This window comes from Cladophialophora bantiana, assembly GCF_000835475.1.
Source record: "Cladophialophora bantiana CBS 173.52 unplaced genomic scaffold supercont1.19, whole genome shotgun sequence".
NCBI classification, from domain to species: domain Eukaryota; kingdom Fungi; phylum Ascomycota; class Eurotiomycetes; order Chaetothyriales; family Herpotrichiellaceae; genus Cladophialophora; species Cladophialophora bantiana.
The window spans coordinates 386,719-408,899 of NW_015971593.1; the positions used below are offsets into that span (position 1 = coordinate 386,719).

Here is a 22,181-nt window from a genome sequence, read left to right on the forward strand (position 1 = left end):
GAACTACCGGGAATCCGAGGGATGAAGTCTCCAATCCATGTACCAACAGATAAAACTGAAGTCGGAATGCCATATTTATTCTACGTTCTCCCTTCTGCCAGCTTTTTGCATCTACAACATGAATGAACTCGTGTCACGCCAAACCTCCCCGCGCTAAGCAGATGATTCAACTGATCTTACCACCCTTTGCCTGTTCCATAGCTTTTTGAAATACGTTTCCTTCGACGAAGGCAGTTTTCGGATAGATGTCATTTGAAAACGTCCGCTAAAACTGTTAACAGATTCCACTCCATACCTAGCTGCCTCTCCCTTTCTGCCACGTTTGCCCTTGAACATGCCCACTTTCCTTCCAATGCGCCGCCGCCATCACTGACGCTCTTGATCTCCCAAGTGGAAACAAGAATCCAGGCTCTGCGCCAGCATCACCAGCGCCACTACTCGACCCTCCCCGTGAGAATAATCTATCTATATTCTATGATGTCTTAGAATCATCTCAGGCCGTCTGCCCCAATGTAGCATGCATCGTGAACAATGATCGACGATTCCCTCCCCGGCGCCAAAGTGCACCACGCACCACCTCCGGAGGAGGCGTGGTGCAACAACAAGGATATCACCCTCCTGCCAGAGGAAATAACCTCCAGAGTGATCGGCTGCGTCGTGGGCGACGGGCTGCGCGTCTCAAACGGCGCCAGGTACGACGTCAATCTAGAGACGATCCGGTCGTTGCTGAAGACGAGCGTCTCAATCCGGCGCGAGACCTTACGACAGGTATTCCGCCGGCCGCTGCGTTTTTGCCTCAGCGGTGAGAAGACCTGCGACTGCGAGCCGCTGCTGGAGAGCATCGGGCACAAGGAGTGCCGATGCACGCTGCTGCTGGACAAGATCGTGCGGCTGCCTCTGTCCAAATGGACCGCGCTTGTCGTGCACTTTGTCCCCCTAGTACCTGCGGTGGCCGCGCAGGAGGTTGATGTTGATGTTGACGGAGCTGATGATCTCCAAGGGGACGATCAGCAGCGGCCAGAGAAACAAACATCACGACAGACTGCTGTTGATGACAGTGGGTGGGCTCTGCGCGGCGAGTTCCTGGCCGTCGTGCAGCGCGTCAAGCACTATTCCAGAAGTCTCTCGACGACGCTCTACTTCCTTCTGAAGCAGCGCGCCAACCTGTCCTGCGACGCTGCGTGTTGCGGAGTCATCGAGATGTCGCGCCGCCGCCACTACGGTCCGGTCTATTGCTCTTACGACCCGAAATTCCCGGCCCTGCCTTTCGACGTCAGCTTCGTGTTTGAGAGTCCCCCGGTCGATGTCCTTAGCGGCGGCGGGGAAGATCGCACGTTAATGCCGCTGTGGACGATGAATATGGTCAACGGCCTCCTAATGCCATGGTGGCGCTTCATCACCAAACGCGGCGTTTCACAGCAAATCAAGCTGCCTTCTTCGATCGCGGCAGCATTCACGATGGGCAGGGACCGCATCTCGCAGGAATTCCCCCACAGACCGACCGCAGTAGCGGAGCGGCTGCAGCGCGACTTTGCAGACTTCTGGGCCATCAAGCCGGGCCTGATTCCCTCATACGACGCGGCCAGCCTGTGGCCCTGTGTTGTCAACTTCGACGGCTCCTTTGAGTGGTACATGAACCCCGCGCCGCTCAAGCAGGCGCCGACAAGATGGACGATCCGTGGAGTACCTGTGATTCGCATCGTCGTGCCCGAACCTGACACAGCGGAGCAGGGCGACGGCGACGACGACTCTAGTGCTCGGTGGAGGGGCGAGTTCCTGGCTTCTGATGGCTAAAAGGTGGAAAATTTCCAATCTCCTCTTTCATTCAATCAGAGGAGGAGTGCCTTTGGCAGCAATGAGTCGCATATGGGTAAGGCATTGTCGTTAATGGATGCAGGTCATGCAATACCGACGGATGAGGGATCCAACCAAGAAAGGGAAATGACTATATACTGGTGGCACGCGAGCGACTGGTGAAAGTCTGGGATTGGAGCTATGTAGACTGAACAATCTCAAAATGACCCCAGCGTGCTGCATCATGAAGAGGTGTCCTTCCAGACGTGTTTGGCACGGTAAGCTCTCGCCCACCGCTATAAGCAAACAACTTCGTGACGATTCCAAGGTGTCCTCTCACAACTGCATCGCGAAATGGAGTCTCCAAGAAAGTCCTGTGAATTGGCATAATGAGAGTCATCAACGCTGAGGGCCTCGCTCGTTTCGACCGCAAATGTCACTTCCAGCAACCGGTCAACCACCGCTTCACCCCCATAGCTCGCTGCCTCGTGCAGGTAAGTCCGAGTTTTCACATCTTGGTATTGATACCTCGATACCTTCTCGGGCTTTTCAAGGATCCTGAGGGCTATAGCATCAGCCTCATGACGTAGCGCACACATCAATGGGGTATGACCATAGTCATTTTCGTGATCAAGTATCTCATCATTGAGGTCGATCAAAAGGGTCGCCGTCGATGTACGTCCTTCGCTGACGGCATCCCACTGCGGGCGTCCGTCCACGGGAGTCGCGCCAGCCTGTCAGTACCTTTGTCCAAGAGGCCACATCCTCAGCAAAACGGCCTGCGTTTTTTGTTACTAAGTGTTTACAATCTAGACATGACAATTCGTCATCGGTGCCTGTGTTGGGTGGGCGTCCACGACCAACGTAATCGGTGATCCAGTCATCCAGACCCCTGGAAGCGAGGAAGTGGAGGGCGCACCGGCCATGGTTTATTTCCACATATCCGTCATTTTCAAGGGCTTCCAACGCAGCGGCGACTCGTCCGTGGTCGTCCAAGAAAGACAAGGCCCCCTGCTTCAGGGATGTATTCTCGCTTCCAGAAGAAAGGTGCCAGTGGCAGAATTGAGCGCTATATCTTAAGAACAGAAATTTTTGGCTACTTCTAAACCCATCGATGTTGAGGTAGCCTTTGTGAGCATCCAGGTGCAGATGATTCAAACAGCAACTGGCTATGAATTCATGAGGATTTGGCATTAGTTGGTTCCCGAGCGATTCCAGAAAGCTTTGTGTTGTATAGTGGACTAAACGAATGATGTTGCTCTTAGAGTCGACTGTCGCCAGGCCGGCCCAACTTGAGATCACGTCATCAGGATTGTCCAAGTCGTACTCCGGATCCGGCTCTTTGGTTTCCTCATCACAATGATGACTGTCGAGAACCCCGACAACAACTTTTCCAATATCGCGCACATTTCTTCGAGATTGGGATATGTGGCCGGTTTGCGCAGGTTGTGCTCCTCATAGACGGTCTCGATCGAATCATTATTGTGTGGTTTGTGCGGAAACAGTTGGCGCACCATGCTAGAGATGATGTGGAGGAGGGACTGGGTAGCCGTCCTCTCGAAACTTATAGAAGAACGCAAGAGCTGAAGTGCCATCCTGACAGACACGCGCCGACAGCTCATTGATGATGACTGAAGCAACAACAGTCTTGCCAGCCCCGGAATGCCAGGAAGTAGCAGTGTAGAAGGGCCCCCGCTACTGAGCCAATTTGCAGTACAATGGTTCGTTGAATATCAACGTTTGGACTCTTTTTTCCGTTCGGTTTTAGCCGGATTCGCCAACTCTTGAGCTATGTGGTGTTGCAGTGAACTAAGACTAGGAGATCAGTGGTTCCCGAGTACAGGCCCTGTGTTATGTCTCACCTGTCCAAACATTGACGTATACTAGCAAGTAGCTGGATAGACAGTTTGAGCCGAAAGCGAAGCTGATTTGCCTCGTTGGGATTCCATTTGAGGCGTTTCCATATTCGCTGTGGCACCTTTCGAGGAATTGCAGCTGGTGAACCAAGTTCAGTGTGGGCATCGATGACATGGTTCAGGTCTTTCAAGACGGATTCACAGTTGTTCATAGCGATTTGCAAGTCGTGCCTGATTGAATCTGCAAGCTCATCGTCTTCGATCTGAAGCTTAAGGTCGGCGACAACTATTTGAAGTGTTCGCGTCCTAGAATGATGAGAGGAAGTTACTCGTGAATGCAAGGCAAAAATACGAACTCGACAGCAAGAGCACTGTATTCCGAAGGCGCTTCCTTGAACCGTTTCCTTGTGCTTTCCACCAACTTTGCAACTTTAGGAAATCTGAGATGGAGAATCCAAAGCTCATGGCGCAAAGCCTTGATAAGAAGGACTGTGTCCCGCTTGAATTGAAAAGAATGCCGGATGACAGAGCCAGCGCGAGAGGACGTAAAGGCTTCGTCGCTCTAGATATGGCTGGGTGGTTACCAACTGTGCACAAGCTGAACACAGCCTTACTCGGTAGCCCTTTCCCACTCGTCGCTTTGTAGGCACTCCAAATGCCGAAGTTTATCCGATGGGCCAAAATTGTTCGCCGTCGCCGCTGAGACTCATCGCATTGTTTCGCATGCGTGTATCCCATACCCCGACTAGACTTCATCATGAGGCCGGCGTTACGGCAATCGAGCCCCTTCCAATGGGGCCACACTCCCCGAACCAGGTCTTGTATTTTATTGCGACAGCGTCGTTTCTTTGCGGCTGTGGCGGACGCAATCAAGTATGCCTCTCGGGTCTTCCTTGTTTACACATTTGTACTGACTCAATCCAGGCATTACGACGTAGTCGTAATCGGCGGCGGCCATGCAGGGACAGAGGCCAGTGCAGCTGCAGCAAGATCAGGCGCTCGCACAGCGCTAGTTACTCCGTCTTTATCCAACCTCGGGGTCTGTTCCTGTAACCCTAGTTTCGGTGGCATTGGCAAGGGCACTATGATCCGAGAGATCGATGCGTTAGACGGAGTCGCCGGTCGCATAATTGATAAAGCGGGGATCCAATTTCGAATGTTGAATATCAAGAAAGGTCCTGCGGTATGGGGTCCGCGAGCGCAGATTGACCGAGATCTGTACAAGAAATACATGCGGGAAGAGATGTTGTCAACACCAAACCTGAGCATATTAGAAGGCAAAGTCGCAGATATTATTGTTTCAAGAGAGAATATCGACGCGGGGGACAAGGTATCGCAAGGACGTATAACTGGCATTCGACTTGAAGATGGCCAAGTCATTCCTGCATCCCATGTGGTTATCACTACTGGGACGTTTCTCGGTGGAGAGATACATATTGGACTGGAGGCCTATCCTTCCGGACGGATGGGCGAGGCTGCTACCTTTGGCTTAAGCAAGTCATTACGGAGTGCAGGATTCACATTGGGAAGACTGAAGACAGGAACTCCACCACGGTTGGACCGTGACACCATTGATTTCAGCGTTTTGCAAGTGCAGCCAGGCGATTCACCGCCAACGCCCTTTTCCTACCTGAATAACACCGTTGAGATCGGAGATGCTGGCCAACTGAATTGCTGGACCACCTACACCAATGAAGCGTCCCATGAGATAATCCGAGCTAATCTGGACAAGTCGATTCACATTCGGGAAACTGTCAAGGGGCCTCGATATTGCCCGTCCCTGGAATCTAAGATTATCAAGTTCAAGGATAAACAAAGACATATGATTTGGTTGGAGCCCGAAGGCCTTGAGCCCAACACAATCATCTATCCCAATGGCATCAGCATGACAGTTCCAGCTGATGCTCAGTACGCCATGCTCAGGACCGTCAAGGGACTGGAGAATGTCAAAATGCTTCAACCTGGGTACGGTGTCGAGTACGATTATATTGACCCGCGAAATCTATTCCCGACCCTCGAGACGAAGCTCATAAAAGGGCTTTTCCTAGCCGGGCAAATCAACGGCACCACAGGCTACGAGGAAGCGGCGGCTCAGGGAATTGTCGCAGGTATAAATGCAGGATTATCCGCCCAGGGAAAAGGACCATTCACTCTTTCCCGCGCCGAAGCATTCATCGGCATCCTCATTGACGACCTCATTACAAAGGGCGTGAGCGAACCGTACAGAATGTTCACAGCGCGAAGTGAATACCGCATGAGCTGTCGTTCCGACAATGCGGATCTGCGTCTAACAGAGAAAGGCCGCGAGGTGGGCGTTGTAAGTGATAGGCGCTGGGCGCATTTCACAAGTACTCGGGACCAAATGGCAGAGTTGCAAAGCAAACTTGAAGAAGTCCAATACCCGAGCACAGAATGGGTGAAAATGGGATTTCCCTCACGCATCGACTCGAATCGCAGGAGCGCATTCGACATGCTACGGGTGACGGGCGTCGACATGAAAAGCATTGCTGACCGCGTCCAATCTCTCCCATCGATCTCCAACTACTCAACCAAGGTCCAGAACAGAGTACAAATTGAAAGCCTCTATGCCCCTTACATCTCCTTCCAACAGAAAGCCGCCGAATCGTTTGCAAGAGACGAGTCCCTGGCTTTGCCCGCGGATCTGGACTATGATTCGGTGTTTGGGTTGAGCATTGGAGAGAGAGAGGTGTTGAAGCTGGTGCGACCTGCCAGCGTGGGAATGGCGAGAAGGGTGGAGGGTGTCACGCCACATGGCGCGCTGAGGCTATTGAAGTATGCGAAGAAGAACGGCCGTAGCAAGATGCCGGAAGGAGAATTGATGCTTCAAGGCGATGGTGCTCAGCTTGGAGGAGCTATTGCTGTATAACATGATAACACTGGCTGCTGTACAATGTGAATCGAGGAAGGTTGCATAGCGACGGCGTCTCGAATGCTGACGGCTCTCTTCCCTCTCTGCGGCGACGGAATATTTAACACTCCTGTCTTACTCGTGTCTCATTCGAGTGGCTGTTCAAGATTGTATTGGATCACAAGCAGCTCAACGGTGGCTTTTTCTTTTCTGCGCGCATTGGATCTACCTGCGGCAGAATCACAGCCCGACGCTTAGTCAGCTACGTACTTTCCGAAAACCTCAACGTCAACTTTCTCCATACGTGTTGCGTCTACCAAGTACAGTGTGATTATTTTCGGTCTGCCTATTCGAACCAATCTTCGATATCACTTCAACAATTCACTGGAGAGAGACATTCTTATATCACAGGCAGCACGCCTAAGCATCCTCGCAACATCTAGGTCCATCAATCAGTCAGCCAGCCAGGGGGCAAATTCTTTTCCCTCTCCTTTTTCTCGAGGTATTGCTTCGCGACTAGGTAGTCGAGACTTGAATGATCCCTTCAGCCCGACAAAATGTCCAGGTCCTGGCAAGCTCGACGGTGACAATCTCGCACGGGGCGGCAATGAGTCGAGCCGCCGCCGCCGCCGCCAGATTGTCTACTCTGGCACCTCTTTCATCGCCCATTCAATGGTCGTCGAGGTATTGGAACCACGTTGCTCTGCCACGATCGTCGAACTGGCACCGAAGCGGTCATGGCAGGCGAATAGCGAGCACTGATCAGAGCCGCCCTTTCTCAACTCCTACACTGTCGTCGCGCTCGTGGCCAGGGGGTATTAGGTATGGCAGAGCTCCAACTTCACCCTCTCTTTCGATAACAAGGTACAACGACACCCTCTCCTTCCCTTCTTCCACTTCATTCTTACCTTGATGCCCCTTTAGGAAGGTATGACAACCAGCAAAACACACATATCAGCTGACGACAGAGCGTTCAAGCAGATCATGCATGAGAGTTTCAGCGTTTCACATCTCGAGTGGCCTCGGTTCACGTGGCGTGATGGTCAGTCGATTGTCGCGCGAGCGCAACTTTTCGACCACGCCCTCGATATCAAATGCGAATGGCCGCAAGAGCCTTGATAATACACAGGAGGAGACTAGCAGTAGGTACGTCACGGCGACGATATCTTCTCCCTGATTTTCTTTTCCCCTTTCTTCTCGGTGTTCGGGAGGAAAGCTTTCATCAGTCCACAGCACTCCCTTCCCTTATTTGCTAGAGGTGTCGAAGTGGTTGAGAAATAGAGCCCCTGTGCTTCTCTGGGTACGAAGGAAAAGGTATATACTTTTTCCAGTGGTTGGACTCTGTATACGGCTGAGTCCAGATGTCTTGCTCTGCTCCCCGGCCGGGGTGAGTATGGTCTTGCAAGAACATCATTGTCAATGGACATCAGAGCAAGCTATAATGCCCCTGAATGGAACACATCTCACTGGTTCCCTTTGTCATCTTCTCACTACTTATTCGAATAGAAAGATACACACTGACATCCTCTCCCTAGCGGCCTCAAGCCCTCACCAACCTCTCCAATCCCACCTCCGACCACACCGACGATCCTCCCACCCCGCCTGCCTCGATCCCTCACCCAGGCCCAGGCCCAGGCCCATGAGAACATCTACACGATCCCCAACGCCCTAACTTTGTCCCGACTCCTCTCGGCTCCATTGATAGGCTACTTCGTACTCCACCACGAACCCCTGATGGCTCTGACCTTATTCGCCTACGCCGGTTTCACGGACCTGATCGATGGCTACCTGGCGCGGCGTTTCCACTCTCAAACCGTCGTTGGCACGGTCATCGACCCCATGGCCGACAAAATCCTCATGACCACCTGCGTGGTCACGCTCACCGCGAACGGCACCCTGCCCCTATGGCTGGCCGTCATCGTGCTAGGCAGGGATGTCGGGCTGGCAATCTCGGCTATCTACTTCCGCTGGATCTCCCTCCCGCCGCCCAAAACGTTCACGCGATATTGGGACTTCTCACTCCCCTCGGCCGAAGTCCATCCGACGGAAATCTCAAAGATCAACACTTTACTGCAGTTGTTGTTGGTCGGCAATGCAATGTTGCTGCCCGTCTTGCCCGCGTGGTTCGCCGAGGCGTGGAATCTCTGGGGCGTCATGGAAGGTTGGTATTACCTTGTGGCTGCGACGACGGTGTGGAGCGGATTGAGTTATTTGGGAAATAAACAGGCCGTGAGGATATTGACGAGGGAGGAACAAGGGGAGAAGAGAAAACCAGAAGGTTGAAAGGGGAAAAGGGAAAAACTGAGCTGGGATATGGATGGGGAAGCGAAGAAAGAGTAAAGTGGTCCTTTACCATCATCACCAAGGGAAAATCATGTGTATTAATCGCACAGCTGTGCTTGTATCATCACACTCCGTCATCGGTCTTGTCCAGCATCAAGAACAACCCTACTCGGCGGCACAACGATCTTAAGACTGGTCGTCCATTCCTTCACAATGCCCATGGTCGCGTGCCACGAACGCATGAGGGTGTTGCGCACACAATGCTGAAGCAGCCGCTCGGCTTTGCATGATGTTCGTGTAGGATGGGACATCCGGCCAAAGACAAGAAGGGCGATCGGCGACTGGTGCTCTCACGTTGAAGGGCAGGAACAGTAGGTTGCCTATCGGCAGCTTCCCTTACTGAATCCATTCCTCTCCTTGGTGATACTGTCGTGGGATCCAGTCTTCCAGGACGGGTAGTCACCAGCTCCCAAAAGCGCGGATCAAAGCGACCGTCAGTCAATGCGATCACCGCGTTACCTGGCCGCCCTCGAGGGAGCATACTTTCAGTTGCCGCTAGCACCGGTACTGGCATGCTCTGGGCTTGGAGTAGACCTCGTCTTTGCGGACCGTCCCTGTCATAAAAGTACAGGACTGATTCGATTCTGCTACCGATTGCAGCAAACACAAGTGACAGGGCGGTGCCTTGCCCCGAAAACCACAGATTTGTGGAGAAGCAGGTGCTTCGACATTAATCTTTCGGCGGAGTGTCTGAGATCAAATGGGTTTGAAAAGGGTCGACGGAGGAGATATAAGTCCCACTAGTCTGAATTCCCTTGGGTCCTCTCACCTTCCTACGGCCCTGCCCAGTCTTTCTCTCGCTGTCGCAGGACCTTGATCCGGCCAGCTTCCGACCGCATCATCCACCTCCTCCAGGAACATTGTCGAGTTAACCACGTTTGTTCCTCCTAGCACCACTCTCACGCCCGGCACCGAGGCGTTGACCTGCGCTACCATTTTGGCTTCCTCATACGTGACGCCTCCCACCATAAACACGATGATATCCTGAGGTTTATCCCGCGTATGATGTCCGTCCACAAAGGGATATTGTAGTTCCTTCAATCGCCCCTTGATGAGATTTTGAAGCGTGTTTTCCAAACGCGGGGAGTGCTGTGTGTATACATTCTCAACGCCCTTCAGATTCAAATTGCGGCGGAATTGGCTGAATGGGGAAGAACCGGAGTCGAAAAGGTCGGTAAAGCCGGTAGCTCCACCAACGGGAGCAGGCTGAAGACTGTGATGATAAGCAAGAAGCTTGGGAATGATAGAGATCTTATACGCAGGGACGTCGGCCACGGAAGTAAGCAAGTCAAGGAGAACAGGGAGAGCGTTGTTGGGGTTGCGTTCGTAGCGGATGGCATAGAGTGCTACGAGGCGGATTTTATTGTCTGCCGGGATGCTCGGATTTTGAATCTGTTGCTGTAAGGTCTTGAGATCGGCAGCATGATTGTCGTTGCAGACTAAACTTTGTTCCAATTCTGAGACGTCAAGCAGTGAGTCCGCCGAGACACGACGACTGAGTTCGCTAACCAGAGTTACGTGTTTAGAGACATTGCCGGAGAGTTTTCGGAACTCTGGGTAGTCCTCGACAAAGCGTTTCATGTCGGCTATTGACTCAATCTGGGCGGTGGATTTGGTTCGGGTCTGATACTGGTCGACATATTCCTTGATGCTTCCGCCCAGGTCACCGAAATTTTGATACATGTTTTTCTTGAAGAATGGATCTTGGTCCTGTGAGAGAACGATTTCCTTGAGCTCTGGCCGGATGTCGGGAACAGCGCTCAGATCGACTCGGCCGTTGTGGATGCCGAGCAATTCATGGACTTGGGCTTGATACGTCCATTGGGTGAGTAGTGGAGTAATAGGATCATCTCTCCGGTCCAAAATCAGTAGCAGTGGCGGAGTGTCAGTCTTGCGAAAATCGAACAGTTGTTCTTCTTGGGTGATCTGGTAGCGGACTTCGGTGGCCAGCTTCTTCGCCATGAGGCTGTTCTTCTCGTACCGTATCAGCGGGTTCTTTTTTAGTGATAATAGAAGGGCGACCACACCCTCGGTGGTCCTTTGCAATGCATCGGTGTTCCAGATGTCTGGACTGTGACTCCACAGTCTCTGTTTGGGAAAACCCAGGCTCAAGGTCATCAGATCTGGGTTGACCACAATGTAATCTGCAAAGTACTCCTGGACGGCCTTCACCACCTCATGATCGTCCGCCTCGGCCAATCTTTCTAGCGAGGACTTTTTTATGATATTGCTGAAGTAGATGTTGTATTCACCATACTTGGGCTCGCGCAGCTCATCGATGAGGAACTGGATCGAGTCTGGAGATGGGCGGACGAAGCACAGACATCTGAGGTGCCGCATGCGCTCGCGGGCAGGGTTATCGATTCTGTCAATGAGGTAGATCTGGTATCGAAGGAGGGCGGACTGGGTGATTGCGGTTGATACGATGGGGACTGTCTCGGAATCTAGCAGGAGTATTTTCATCTTCTGACTTTGAGAGGCGGCAGCGCCTTCGCCAACGCCAGCAATCTTCGAGATGTAGCCCGAAATGGCCGAAGCGACGTCCATGGTGATGGTTGATCCGACGTGAGGAGGGACTGGGAGTGGAACTGTGGGCTACCGGTACATTGTAATCATGAGGACGGCTGCCAGAAGAGGTCAGCAAGAACCACAAGTAGGAGCCTCGAGAAAGACAGGATGTAATTAGTGTTGTCTGGATCTGCTGTCTGTGTCTGGTGAGGTGGTCGGGGTCATGCAGAGCCTTGCCGCAGGTGTCGCAGGAGACATGATGGTGACGAGGCTGCAGCCAAGACCAAAACCAGAGCGCGTGGTGCCTGGCATGTGACCCGATTCGATGTTGATGTCATCTTCCACTTCACTTCCACTTCGCGTCCCAAAAAATGTTTCCCCCTCGTTTCCTCATCCCTCATCTCTTGTGTGTTCCAGTTCGCAGTCCATTCCCTCGATAATGTCTGCTTGTTTCCCAAGCCCACTGTTTCTCAAGCATCCTCTTGATCTTCTGCATATAGACTGAGAGCCTGGGCGGTCAACAAAAATGCTGCCAGGGATAGACATTCGTGAGTTGGCCCCGCTCCGCCCCCATGTCTCTCCCCAGGAGAGCTCACTGACTGTCCCTTTCAGCCTTTCTCTGGCTCTCCAAGGCCATCGGGGCATCGGTCGATGAGCTCAAGCTCCTGGCGATCTTTTTACTTTCGTACCCTTTGGCTGCTATCTTGAAACGGCTTCCCGACGACAAACCACAATGGAAGAACATGTTCAGCATTGCCATCACCCTCTTCTATCTCCTTGGCGTTTATGATCTTTGGGAGTGAGTTCTCCTTCCGTACGAAATACCGTTAGCATCATTTTCATCGCTCTGTCAATGCCAAGCACAGGGCTAAAGAATGCTGTTGTAGTGGAACCGTTACATTGCTCATAGACGCAATTGGCACCTACCTAATAGCATACTATGTCGACGGCTCCCTGATGCCGTGGCTAGTATTTTGGTTTTTGATGGTTCGCTCTCTCATAGAGCCCCCGTTTTCTTCGCGTTATTCTTACCAATGACACTAGGGCCATATGTCAATCAGCCACATTGAACGACAAAGGATCGCTGATCCGAGTCTTATTGATATAACTGGGGGCCAAATGGTCACGATAATGAAACTCCACGGTTTCAGCTGGAACGTGCATGATGGAAGACTGAAAGGTGAATTATTGACCGACGCCCAGACAGAGCGCGCCGTGTACAAGATGCCTGACCTACTCGACTTCGCCGGCTATGTTTTCTTCTTCCCCTCCATCTTCACCGGTCCCGCATTTGAAGTAAGCATCCCTCTTCCATATATCATCGCTTGGGAGGTCGACGCAAATGAGACTTGATGCTCCCCACCAGAGACATCGCGTAACTAACCGTTGCATTGGAATGAATTATAGTACGCGGACTACAAGCGATGGCTAGATGGGAGCATATATGATGTTCCAGCAGGCAGCAAAGCAGCGCCTCCCTCAAAGGGGAAACGCCGTGTCCCGCAATCGGCAGGCCCAGCAGCCCGAAAAGCCGTCGGCGGTCTCCTCTGGATAGGTGCCTTCCTGCAATTCTCCCGGTGGTACTACGTCCCGCTGTTTCTCTCGGATGAATACATGAAATACTCGTTCCCTTACCGTGTCTGGCTGCTCCAGATGCTCGGGTTCGCCACGCGCACGAAATACTACGGCGTGTGGTCGCTGACGGAGGGCGCCTGCATCATGGCGGGGATCAGCTACAACGGCATCGACGAGAAGACGGGCAAGGCGAAATGGGACCATCTCGAGAACGTCAACCCGTGGGGGATTGAGATGGCGCAGAACTCGCGCGCCTACCTGGACAACTGGAACAAGAACACGAACAAGTGGCTCCGCAACTATATCTATTTGCGCGTCACGCCCAAGGGCAAGAAGCCAGGCTTCCGCGCCACTCTCGCGACGTTCCTGACCTCGGCACTGTGGCACGGCTTCTACCCGGGGTACTACCTGACGTTTGTGCTGGCAGCCTTTATCCAGACGGTGGCCAAGAACTTCCGACGGTACGTGCGACCTTTTTTCCTGACGCCCGACGGCACACGGCCGACACGGTACAAGATCTACTACGATGCGCTTGGCTACGTGGCAACGCAGCTGGCATTCTGCTTCACGACGGCTCCGTTCGTGGTGCTCGGGTTCCACGACTCCCTGAAAGTCTGGGCGAGGGTGTACTTCTACACCGTGGTGGGTGTGTGCGCCTCGATGGCCTTCTTCGCCTCCCCGGCCAAGAAGGCGCTGGTCAAACGCCTGGACAAGCGCAACGCCCCGTACATGAACATGCGCAAGACCATCGCTGAGGAGGTCCAGTACCCCCCGTCGCTAGGCCTGCCCAACGACCCGGCCCGCGAGATCGACGAGGCCATCGAGGAGATCCGCGCAGACATCGAGACCCGCAGGCGCCGCGGCAGCCGAGTCACCATGCCCAGTGGCGACAGCCTCAAGAAAGCCATCGAACTCAAACTCGGCAAAAAGCTGCCGCCCGTCTTTGGCAGCGAACAGAATGGCGTCGAGGGCAGCGAGAAAGCCAAGGCTGACGTTGTGAACGCCGTCGCCGCTGCAACAGCCACGGCTGAGGACAAGAAAGCGAGATGAAATGGATTGAAATTAAACGAAACACGCCTGGATGAATGAACCAGGTCAATGATCCCGTCCCCTACTGTTACAGCGAAGTGTTGAAATCTCGCAGGAGAGGTCAAAGGAAGTATGGATGAATTGATGAACGAATAAATGGGCATCCACACTCCGTAGTCTGGTCCAATTGGAGTAGTGGGTGGGATGGGGTTACATACTAGGTGTACTCGGTAGGTAGGAACAAGCTAGATTCAGCCTCAGAGCTCAGCGGTGCAATCAGGGGTGCAACCAATAATCACAATATATTCAGACTTCAATGTTTCTCTTCGTCTCTCTATCATTTCTTCATTTCTCTCTTCCTCTTCCTCCTCTTCCTCCTCTTCTTTTCGATTTGTCGACATGCTTTTCAGAGGCCTGCTCCTCACTGATTCAGCCTCGGGTCACGAGCATGTACGCACTAGTGACCCTCCTCAATATCGTATCAGACCAGATCAGATCACTTCTCCATCACAGTGCATCACGTCATTTCATATCAAATGTCCTTCTCCTGAGGTACCGGGCGAGGGGCCAGCACTACCCGCCGCAGGGCGTAAGGATCAAAACAACCGGGTGCCCTTTTCCCCCAAGCGATAGAAAGTCTCGGAGGGCAGTGCGGGTTCTGAATATCCTCACACGCCAGAGTCCTTCCGGAACGGGCTGTTTCGGATTCATAGTCGACACTGCGGGGAGAATGTTCAGATCAGGTCCCCCGGTTGCGGGACCTGAACAGTGCATGTAACATGTGCGACTTTCACCACACATGCAAAGGGTGGGCTGTAAACAAAGACGACAGAGCCATTGATGGACCCGTATCGGCCTAATCGCCCAGCCGACAAAAGCTTCTCGGTCATATTATCAACTTACATTTGCGTTTGAAGCTAGCCCACCATCCCTACTAGTCCTGCGTACCTGCGTCTTCATATTCTGGACTCGCGCCTGATCTCTCGGGGAATGGCCGGTGTGCGGTGCGGTGCGGTGCGGTGCGGTGCGGTTCCATGCCAGAGGTATAGATCTCGAGATCTCCATGCCATGTGGACGGAAGTACGTGCCGGGTGAACGTATAGCCTTTTTGGGACTTCCATTTTCGGGATTTCCTTTCTCGGTTCCCAGAGCTGTGGGGAGTGATATCTCAGGCAGAACTAATGAGTCCTGTAAACGGCATGATCCATCAGGTTGTTGCTCCTAGCTGTCACGAAAGAGCAACGATGAAAAGGATGCCTTGAAGAGGGTAAGAGAGCGAAGCATATAAAGAGAAGCCTATTCTGGTTGTACTTTGGACAAGAGTATCGTCAAGGGAGCGTGACTTGAGGGCTTGGGCTGAACGTCGGTATGTAAGCGGCTGCGCTTGATCTTGAATCGCTCAGTTGTCGAGGGTCTTCAGCACCAGGTCAAGTAAATTCAAGGGCGACATCCAGCCGTAGTTTAAAGGAGCCTACAACCCAGTTCCCACCCCATCTTCTTGTTTTTGCTTGGTCACTCCTCGCCAATCGGTTTAGTTGCCAGAGGCTGTAATAATGTTCTTCTCCATTTCAAGGCCTCGATCATTAGTGTTTGGCTCCTGGAGAAGGTCGATGAATCGTGAGGGCAGTCGCGGTCGAGGTAAATTGATCTGGTGAATGCAATGACAGGTATGCTGACGCAAAGGATCGCGGAATCCGTTCTAGCTTCATAGCGCTGCTATTCCTATGAGCTCGTGGCTATCTGGCTGTTCGATAGTGTTGGAGGAAACGTGATAGTACGGACCGTGCGCAAAAGGTACATCAAGAAGGTAGTCCCTGCTATAGCTTCTTCGTGTCATGATTTAGATCCAGAACAGGTTTTGGAGATGGGGCATAGACATCGAAACAAAATGCGGCAAAGAGTGGCATGGGCAGGATTGTGTCCCCGAACTTACAGGACGGAAGCAGCTCAATACACAGCACCCAAATTATTGTTGATCTTTCGGGTCCCAGAGCCTCGAGACCGAATGGGTGAGCTGTGGACATCAAAGTACTTAAGCCGAATCATATAGCGGGTGTTCCATGAGAGAAGTAAGGCATTCCGATGGAGGCAAACGTTGGCAGTAATTGCCCGTTTGCTCGAAAAGCCGTCTTTCTGAGTCATTTCAGGGTGACTCTGCAAGCTATTTTCCTTGTCAATGGAAGAAGAAAACAACCTTTCCGTGGACGTCCAGAAAAGAAAAAAGGGGGTGCGTAGGTTTGCCCCAACCCGTGACTAGGGTGCAGATGAAATTCGCAAGAAAAAGCGGAACGATCGAGTAGGCGAAAACGACCAGGCTTCTGCAGCCCAGAGGCAGACGTGCCCCGTGGATGCTGTCTATTTCCCAGTAGCTCCCAGTAGCGATGCTGCACTCGGTGAAAGGGGTCAAACCACGGTTGCATATTGCAATGTATTTGAAGCAATAGTGCTTAGCTCTTCCAGTTTGACTTTGAGGGCTAATGGAAGCGGGATCCATAAGTGTTCTTAGGGTCTAGTTCACGATTTTCTCTCTCTTTCCCCTCCTGCGCACTCGCCCGGTCGGGAGTGGACTTCTCGCAATCGTGCAGGAGAAAACAAGGGTTTGAAGGAATGAGCAAAACAACAGAAGACATTATTCGACACAGTCCAGATTTGTGGGTGGCTGTCGAACAGCAACGACTTCTTTTGATCTCCGTAGTGTACCGGGCCAAATAGAGAGGCCAGAGAGGCCTAGACCTGTCGCTGACCAAGCCTCTTCTGTCCAGATAAGCTTCGCATTGAATTGGTCCCAGATATTGTGGATGCCGATGGGAGATACCACAAACCTAGACCTGGCAAGCCTTCGTATATTGGTCGAGCGCAGGGGACATCAGCTAATCACCTGGAAACCTCTCGGAGTTTTGTCCTTTCTAATACACCCGCTGAGGTTGGCATGCTTCGGATATTGAAGCTGCGCAGTGGACTCCGGCTCTTTGTGGAAAGAAATTATCTCAGTCCCAAGTCCTCGACCTCTCAAAGTCGCGGTTGACTCTGGTGGGCTCGGTGCACGTCACAACGGGCAATTGCAATCCTAATACTTCGTAGACGGAGTCTTCCCCGTTGCCGATACAACATGTCCAAAGCCATGTGGAAAGGTCGAAGTGACAAGGCATTGTTAGAGCACAGAAAGTGGTGCCCAAGGGTTGTGGCTGATGGGCTTAGGAGCCGAATGTCGTTGCCATTATGGATGACAGGGGTTAGACTTGATGTTTGTTCACAGCACCACCGGCGGTGACTGGGGTATCGCAGCAATTGTCGAACCCTCCAAATTGCTTGATGCGGCAAGCCTCCTCTTTTCGAACTCACTGATCAAGCTTTGATCCTTGTCCGCTCCTCGAGCACCATCCTACCTTTTTCTCCATACACTGCAAGAGAGTAGGACTGCGGAGCCCGACCACAATCGAGTTGGATGACGGGCTCGACGGGTCTCAGGCTCGATACAAGATCTCAGAGCAGGAGGTTGTAATCAGCGCCTAGGACAGTTTCGGTTGAGGACGGATCCCGCTCGGTAAGTCTATTTCTTCTGTTGTATTCATAGACAAGGTCTCGCTGGGTCCAAGCAAGCTGAGGTGGATATTTTGAGGGGCGAGTTGGCGTGAGACGACAGCTGAGCTTTGCCGATCGTTTCGGGACCTCGGCGTTCTGATCCACTGAGGTAATAGAAACTGTAGCTTCCTTCGATCAGCATCCTTTGGACGCAGATGGCAGCGCCAGGGATGGGATCCCGGTAGATACACATTTGATGAGGGTGGATGATTTGGGAAAGTTGAGAGCCTGCGACGTAGCAGACCTCTTCCTGACCCCTGTGAAAGAGGAAAGGAACACATCGAGTGTGGTTGAATGGCTGTGAAAAGACTTCGGTGGAGGCATCCGTGTGGGAAGAGGCCGTCACAGGTGCAGACTCAAGAGAGCTTGAGCTCACTCCAAACATGCTATCGCTGCTCTATGCAAGTGTCAGTTCTGGCTCGTGGTAGTTGGCTTCGTGGTGCAAATGGGTGCGCCTAGAAAGTCCAACGACAGCAGTGCAGAAGACCCCAATGAGATGCACCTTGTGTATTCGCCGTTCTGAGCTCGGAGAACCGAAACAGCAACGTTTTTATAACGATATCAAAGTATTTGCCGGCCGAACCAAACACATGTACAAGCCCACAAACAAGACCAAGCAGATATGCCTCCCTCAAACTTTTTTGCCTCGTCAATTTCAATAAACCTCCCAGTGGCCGTTTCATTCATTACCTCCCAGATCGCCCCTCTTCCTCGCTGTTCCCCAGTAGACAAATTTGTACACCACAATTTCCGTCACGGCGTTTCTGCATTAACCCCTTTTGCCTCTGCAAAGTCAAACTTTCCAATTTCAAAGCAACCAAAATTTGTGGAACCCCCTGCACCAGGGGGCAATGAGTGATCCCCGTCTTCGTTCTCTTCCCTCTGGCCAAACCAGGTTCACCTTAAAACTTTCTCGATGTACCTGGTTGCGCCACCAGGAGCCGAGAGGCTCTGAAGTGTCCAACTCCCTTACAGATCCCGACAAAAACTTTGCGATAGGCTGAACAACTGCAACACTTGTCACGAACAAACACTTGGATGCTGACTCTAGACCAGCATCTCGAAAGGCCGATCTGGGCGTGGCCAGCGGATGAGAAATGAATAGCTGCCGCCCGGTGCAGATTAAGCCAAACGACAACCGTGCTGGCTGGCTCCCACCACAACATATTCCATGGCTGGGCTAAGGTCTCCAAGATGCGATAACGATCTTCATCATATTCCTCCCAAGACAAGCAGGGCTCGCGGGCATTGTTGATCAGATTGTGGTGAGCAATCCTCCTGGCTTTTGCCCTGTGCACAGGGGCTGCACTGTGGACATGCGTGGAATCCTCCTTTGCGGTCTCGCTCGTCGGAGGTTGAGAAGAAAGAATTTGACAGAGGGCGTGGCCCCAGACGAATGGACAGAGGAAATCCCCAGATGCTTGGTCCACTCTACGGGTTGTGTGTTTGCCCCGCCCACTGAGAATACTGAGGCTGAGGAATAGCTGGACCGGCTGTGTCGGGATAGTAGGGCGTCCTTGGGCTTTGGTAGATGGAAGCTTGCTGCGGTGCCGATTCCCTACGATCAGCTTGCGTGGGGGATGGCTGACTCTGCCGGGTCTGATCTATTGGAGCACCATTGCTGTGGCCCACTGCATATGGGCTAGGTCGATATGGGACAGCCGCTCGGGAATCCATCGAAACTGGGCTCAAAGTGTTCACGGGCCGCTGCATATTCATGGGCGGGTACATAGTAGGCTGCGCCGGGGCGCGGTCCGACATTACTGGAGCCATAGTCGTTGGAGTAGCTGGGATTGCTTTGGACGACGGAGCAATTGAGCTGTTCAAGGACTCATAGCTTCGAGTATACCCCGATTGGTCGTATTGACTGTAGTCGTTTCGCTGTCCTTGCATATGCGACGCCGTTACTGGGGATTGAATGTATGGGGAGGACATGGAAGGTACAGCCATCGAATATTGGGGTTGACTTGGCTGCTGAGCCATGGGAGGGTACCCTGGGGGTATATAGTACGGCTGAGGTGCATAGCCAGCCGCATTCACGCGGTACCCGTACGCGTTATGAGCCCCCTCCACCTCGTCGACATCCTCGATGGGGGCCCGAAAGCTTTGCCTCGAGGTTAGCTCGGCTCGTGGACGGATGTATTGCAGGTTTTCCGTCTGAGATGGTGTTCGCAACTGATTGTTGAGGACATCATTTACATGGTAGTAGGAGACCAGGTGGTGTGTTATGCCCTGGACCGTGACGCTCATCGTCTTCTTCACAAGTCCGTCCTGTTTGAACCCGTAGGAATCTACCAGAGATCCTATTAACTGCCTCTCGACTATCAACTGCCTCCCGAGATCGGTGGCGGTAGGTTGATCGGCAGAGAAATTGCCAGATTGTCCATCCGAGAATGAGCCTCCTTCAGATCTGGCATAGGGCTCGCCGGGTCGGCTTGGGCGTCTCGTTTGCTTTTTCATGGCTCTCTTCTTCTCCCCAGGGGGAAAGGGTTTGTCAAGTTCTCGGTAGACAAGGAAATTTCCCAGGATCCGACTTGGACTCCAGGTAACCCCATCGGTCCACCTCTTGATTCCGGATGCGTTCTCTTCGTAGATAAAAACACAGCCGCTCCTGATCAGGTTGCTTCGTTCTCGGTCGTGAGGTCTCCGCGGCACATGCGAGAGGTGCCCCTGCAGGCAAGCCTCGAAGAGAATGAGCGCGTCTTGAGTGGTGGCTACATGGCCTTGGAAGGTCGGCTGAAGCGGTGCTCCGCCTGAAGACATGGCGGGAGGTGTATGGTGTTGTGCCCTATCGCTGGAAAGTCCCAGGTCGAGCGAGGGCGTTATGAGGCAGAGTTTCCGGATCTCGAGACCTTAATCTTAAAAAGACTGTCACCGAGGAGCACTGACATGCGTTGCCCACGAAGGCCGTTTGAGAGAGGCAAAATTCTGGAGTCCTGAGTTGAGTTGAGAAAGCCTGTGGGTTGTCAACCAGGGCAGAAGAAGAGTGTTTCGAGAACTACCACTCTTGTGTGGAAAGGGGCGCCTCTTGCTATATAGTTATTCGCCCACTTTTGTGGCTAGAATTGTAGGAAAATGCTGTCGGAAAGAAGCTTGTCAACTCGTCTCACAACGACTCGATAACAGTAAATGCGTACAATCGTCTGGGTCTCCTTCGAGATTGAGAGATAGACAACTGCGTAAGGGCTGAAGAGGGAGTTGGAGGAGGTCGAAACGAATGAACTGCGCTCTGCTATAATGGCAGTCTTGGAATATCGATGTTTCCTGTGTGGTTCGAACCGCAGTGCCTGGTCTTTGCCTGCGTGCAGTTGATCGTGGATCGCCAGTAGCGAGCGAGATGCGCGTCTGGACTGAGTTTGGCCAAAGACTGGTATTGGAGGGGTGACTGATTGACGGCTGGAAGGACTCGCTGGGCTGTGCCTGAGAAGAGATTCGATGTGGTGCTGGTGGGTTTCTGGAGGATCTGCGGTTCCCTGAGTCTGTTGAGCCTCGAACTTTCCGGGGGGGGTGGAAGCCTGAGTTTAACTTCACGCCGGTGCGCGTCGAATGCTAAGGACACTCCGCCACCTTTGACAGGCGCCAACGCCAACCCAAATGCCCCCGAAGTTAATGATCCAACAGATGACAAAACCTGGCCTGTTGGGCCTTTTGTCTTCTGAGCGACTATTCAGGTCTGCGATCAGGACTTGGGAGGGTCGAGGGTGATGAGGGCTGGAAAAGAGACCGCCACAGTCGAGATGGAAATTTTCCCTTTTCACCAAAAAAAATTTTTGTAGACACTGGCGGCAAAGGACGAGGTGCCTGACGTTCTTGAGAGGATCCGAGCAGGCTACCAACTTAGGAGAAGTCTCCACGGCGACGACAGCGGCGCCGGGATCGTCAGGGTGATTGACAGATAGTGGTCTGGGTAGAGGCTTGCTGTAGACTCGCCGTGAAGGTCAAATGAGCATTTACTTTATGGAAGGGCCTCTGGTTGGCGAAGTGTGACGGTTGGTCAACTGAGTTGACACAGCTTTCAGAAGTAAATTTTTCTCTCGCGCCAGACCAACAAAAGGTCCTGAGGGAGGAGGAATGGAAACACACTGGGCCGGTTCGAATAGTCACTCAACAGTGTGCCCTCTTCACCAGCGTTGACCTTCACCAAAGATGGAGGGGCCAAATCTGGTATTCTTAAACTCTGGAGTCTTTGAATAGTGGCCTCCGGCAAAACAAGGAAGTGACAGGGGCACCGATTGAGTTCCGGAAGTCGGAGCAGAGGCTATGATTCGAAGGCTGACTGGATGACAGGATGGGAGGGATGTTCAAGGATGCTGTGGCTAAAAAAGCATGCAAAACTTTGTGGGATGGAGTTATGTATGACGAGCAGAGGCCCAGCAGATATAGTCCAGTGTTTATGTAGGTATCTTCGGCAGAGCGCTGTTTCTAGAGATGGAGTGCCCCGACCAGATTTAACCTTGCCAGGTGCAAGGAAGAACAGGACGGCACGGCATGTGGTAGGGGGGATAGAAGGAGGGAGGAGGAGGGGGGTGGTGGTGTGGAAAGAAAGACGCAAGAGAAGGCGAACTTGCCCGTTCGTGCGCGGAACAGATCTCAACTTTCGTGCGATCTAATAAGTAGCTGACTTG

At 52.6% G+C, this 22,181-nt stretch overlaps 6 protein-coding genes across 6 annotated transcripts; 4 read left to right on the forward strand and 2 right to left on the reverse strand.

Annotated features, from left to right (window-relative positions):
• Positions 1-531: 531 nt before the first annotated feature.
• Z519_10708 (uncharacterized protein) lies at positions 532-1,794 on the forward strand (the record flags this gene model as incomplete). The annotated part of the gene is made up of 1 exon (XM_016768424.1): positions 532-1,794. One exon carries the CDS (start codon positions 532-534, stop codon positions 1,792-1,794), a length of 1,263 nt encoding a protein of 420 aa, XP_016615331.1.
• Positions 1,795-4,407: 2,613 nt separating this feature from the next.
• On the forward strand, positions 4,408-6,537 carry Z519_10709 (tRNA uridine 5-carboxymethylaminomethyl modification enzyme GidA; the record flags this gene model as incomplete). Its single annotated transcript, XM_016768425.1, has 2 exons — positions 4,408-4,523; positions 4,575-6,537. The coding sequence occupies 2 exons, from the start codon at positions 4,408-4,410 to the stop codon at positions 6,535-6,537; spliced, it is 2,079 nt and encodes a 692-aa protein (XP_016615332.1).
• Positions 6,538-7,558: 1,021 nt separating this feature from the next.
• Z519_10710 (CDP-diacylglycerol-glycerol-3-phosphate 3-phosphatidyltransferase) lies at positions 7,559-8,802 on the forward strand (the record flags this gene model as incomplete). Its single annotated transcript, XM_016768426.1, has 2 exons — positions 7,559-7,665; positions 8,055-8,802. The coding sequence occupies 2 exons, from the start codon at positions 7,559-7,561 to the stop codon at positions 8,800-8,802; spliced, it is 855 nt and encodes a 284-aa protein (XP_016615333.1).
• Positions 8,803-9,627: 825 nt separating this feature from the next.
• Positions 9,628-11,409, reverse strand: Z519_10711 (uncharacterized protein; the record flags this gene model as incomplete). Its single annotated transcript, XM_016768427.1, has 1 exon — positions 9,628-11,409. One exon carries the CDS (start codon positions 11,407-11,409, stop codon positions 9,628-9,630), a length of 1,782 nt encoding a protein of 593 aa, XP_016615334.1.
• A 487-nt stretch (positions 11,410-11,896) lies between these two features.
• On the forward strand, positions 11,897-13,995 carry Z519_10712 (uncharacterized protein; the record flags this gene model as incomplete). The annotated part of the gene is made up of 5 exons (XM_016768428.1): positions 11,897-11,918; positions 11,983-12,169; positions 12,258-12,357; positions 12,415-12,666; positions 12,778-13,995. 5 exons carry the CDS (start codon positions 11,897-11,899, stop codon positions 13,993-13,995), a joined length of 1,779 nt encoding a protein of 592 aa, XP_016615335.1.
• A 4,992-nt stretch (positions 13,996-18,987) lies between these two features.
• Positions 18,988-20,319, reverse strand: Z519_10713 (uncharacterized protein; the record flags this gene model as incomplete). The annotated part of the gene is made up of 1 exon (XM_016768429.1): positions 18,988-20,319. One exon carries the CDS (start codon positions 20,317-20,319, stop codon positions 18,988-18,990), a length of 1,332 nt encoding a protein of 443 aa, XP_016615336.1.
• Between the last annotated feature and the right edge of the window lie 1,862 nt (positions 20,320-22,181).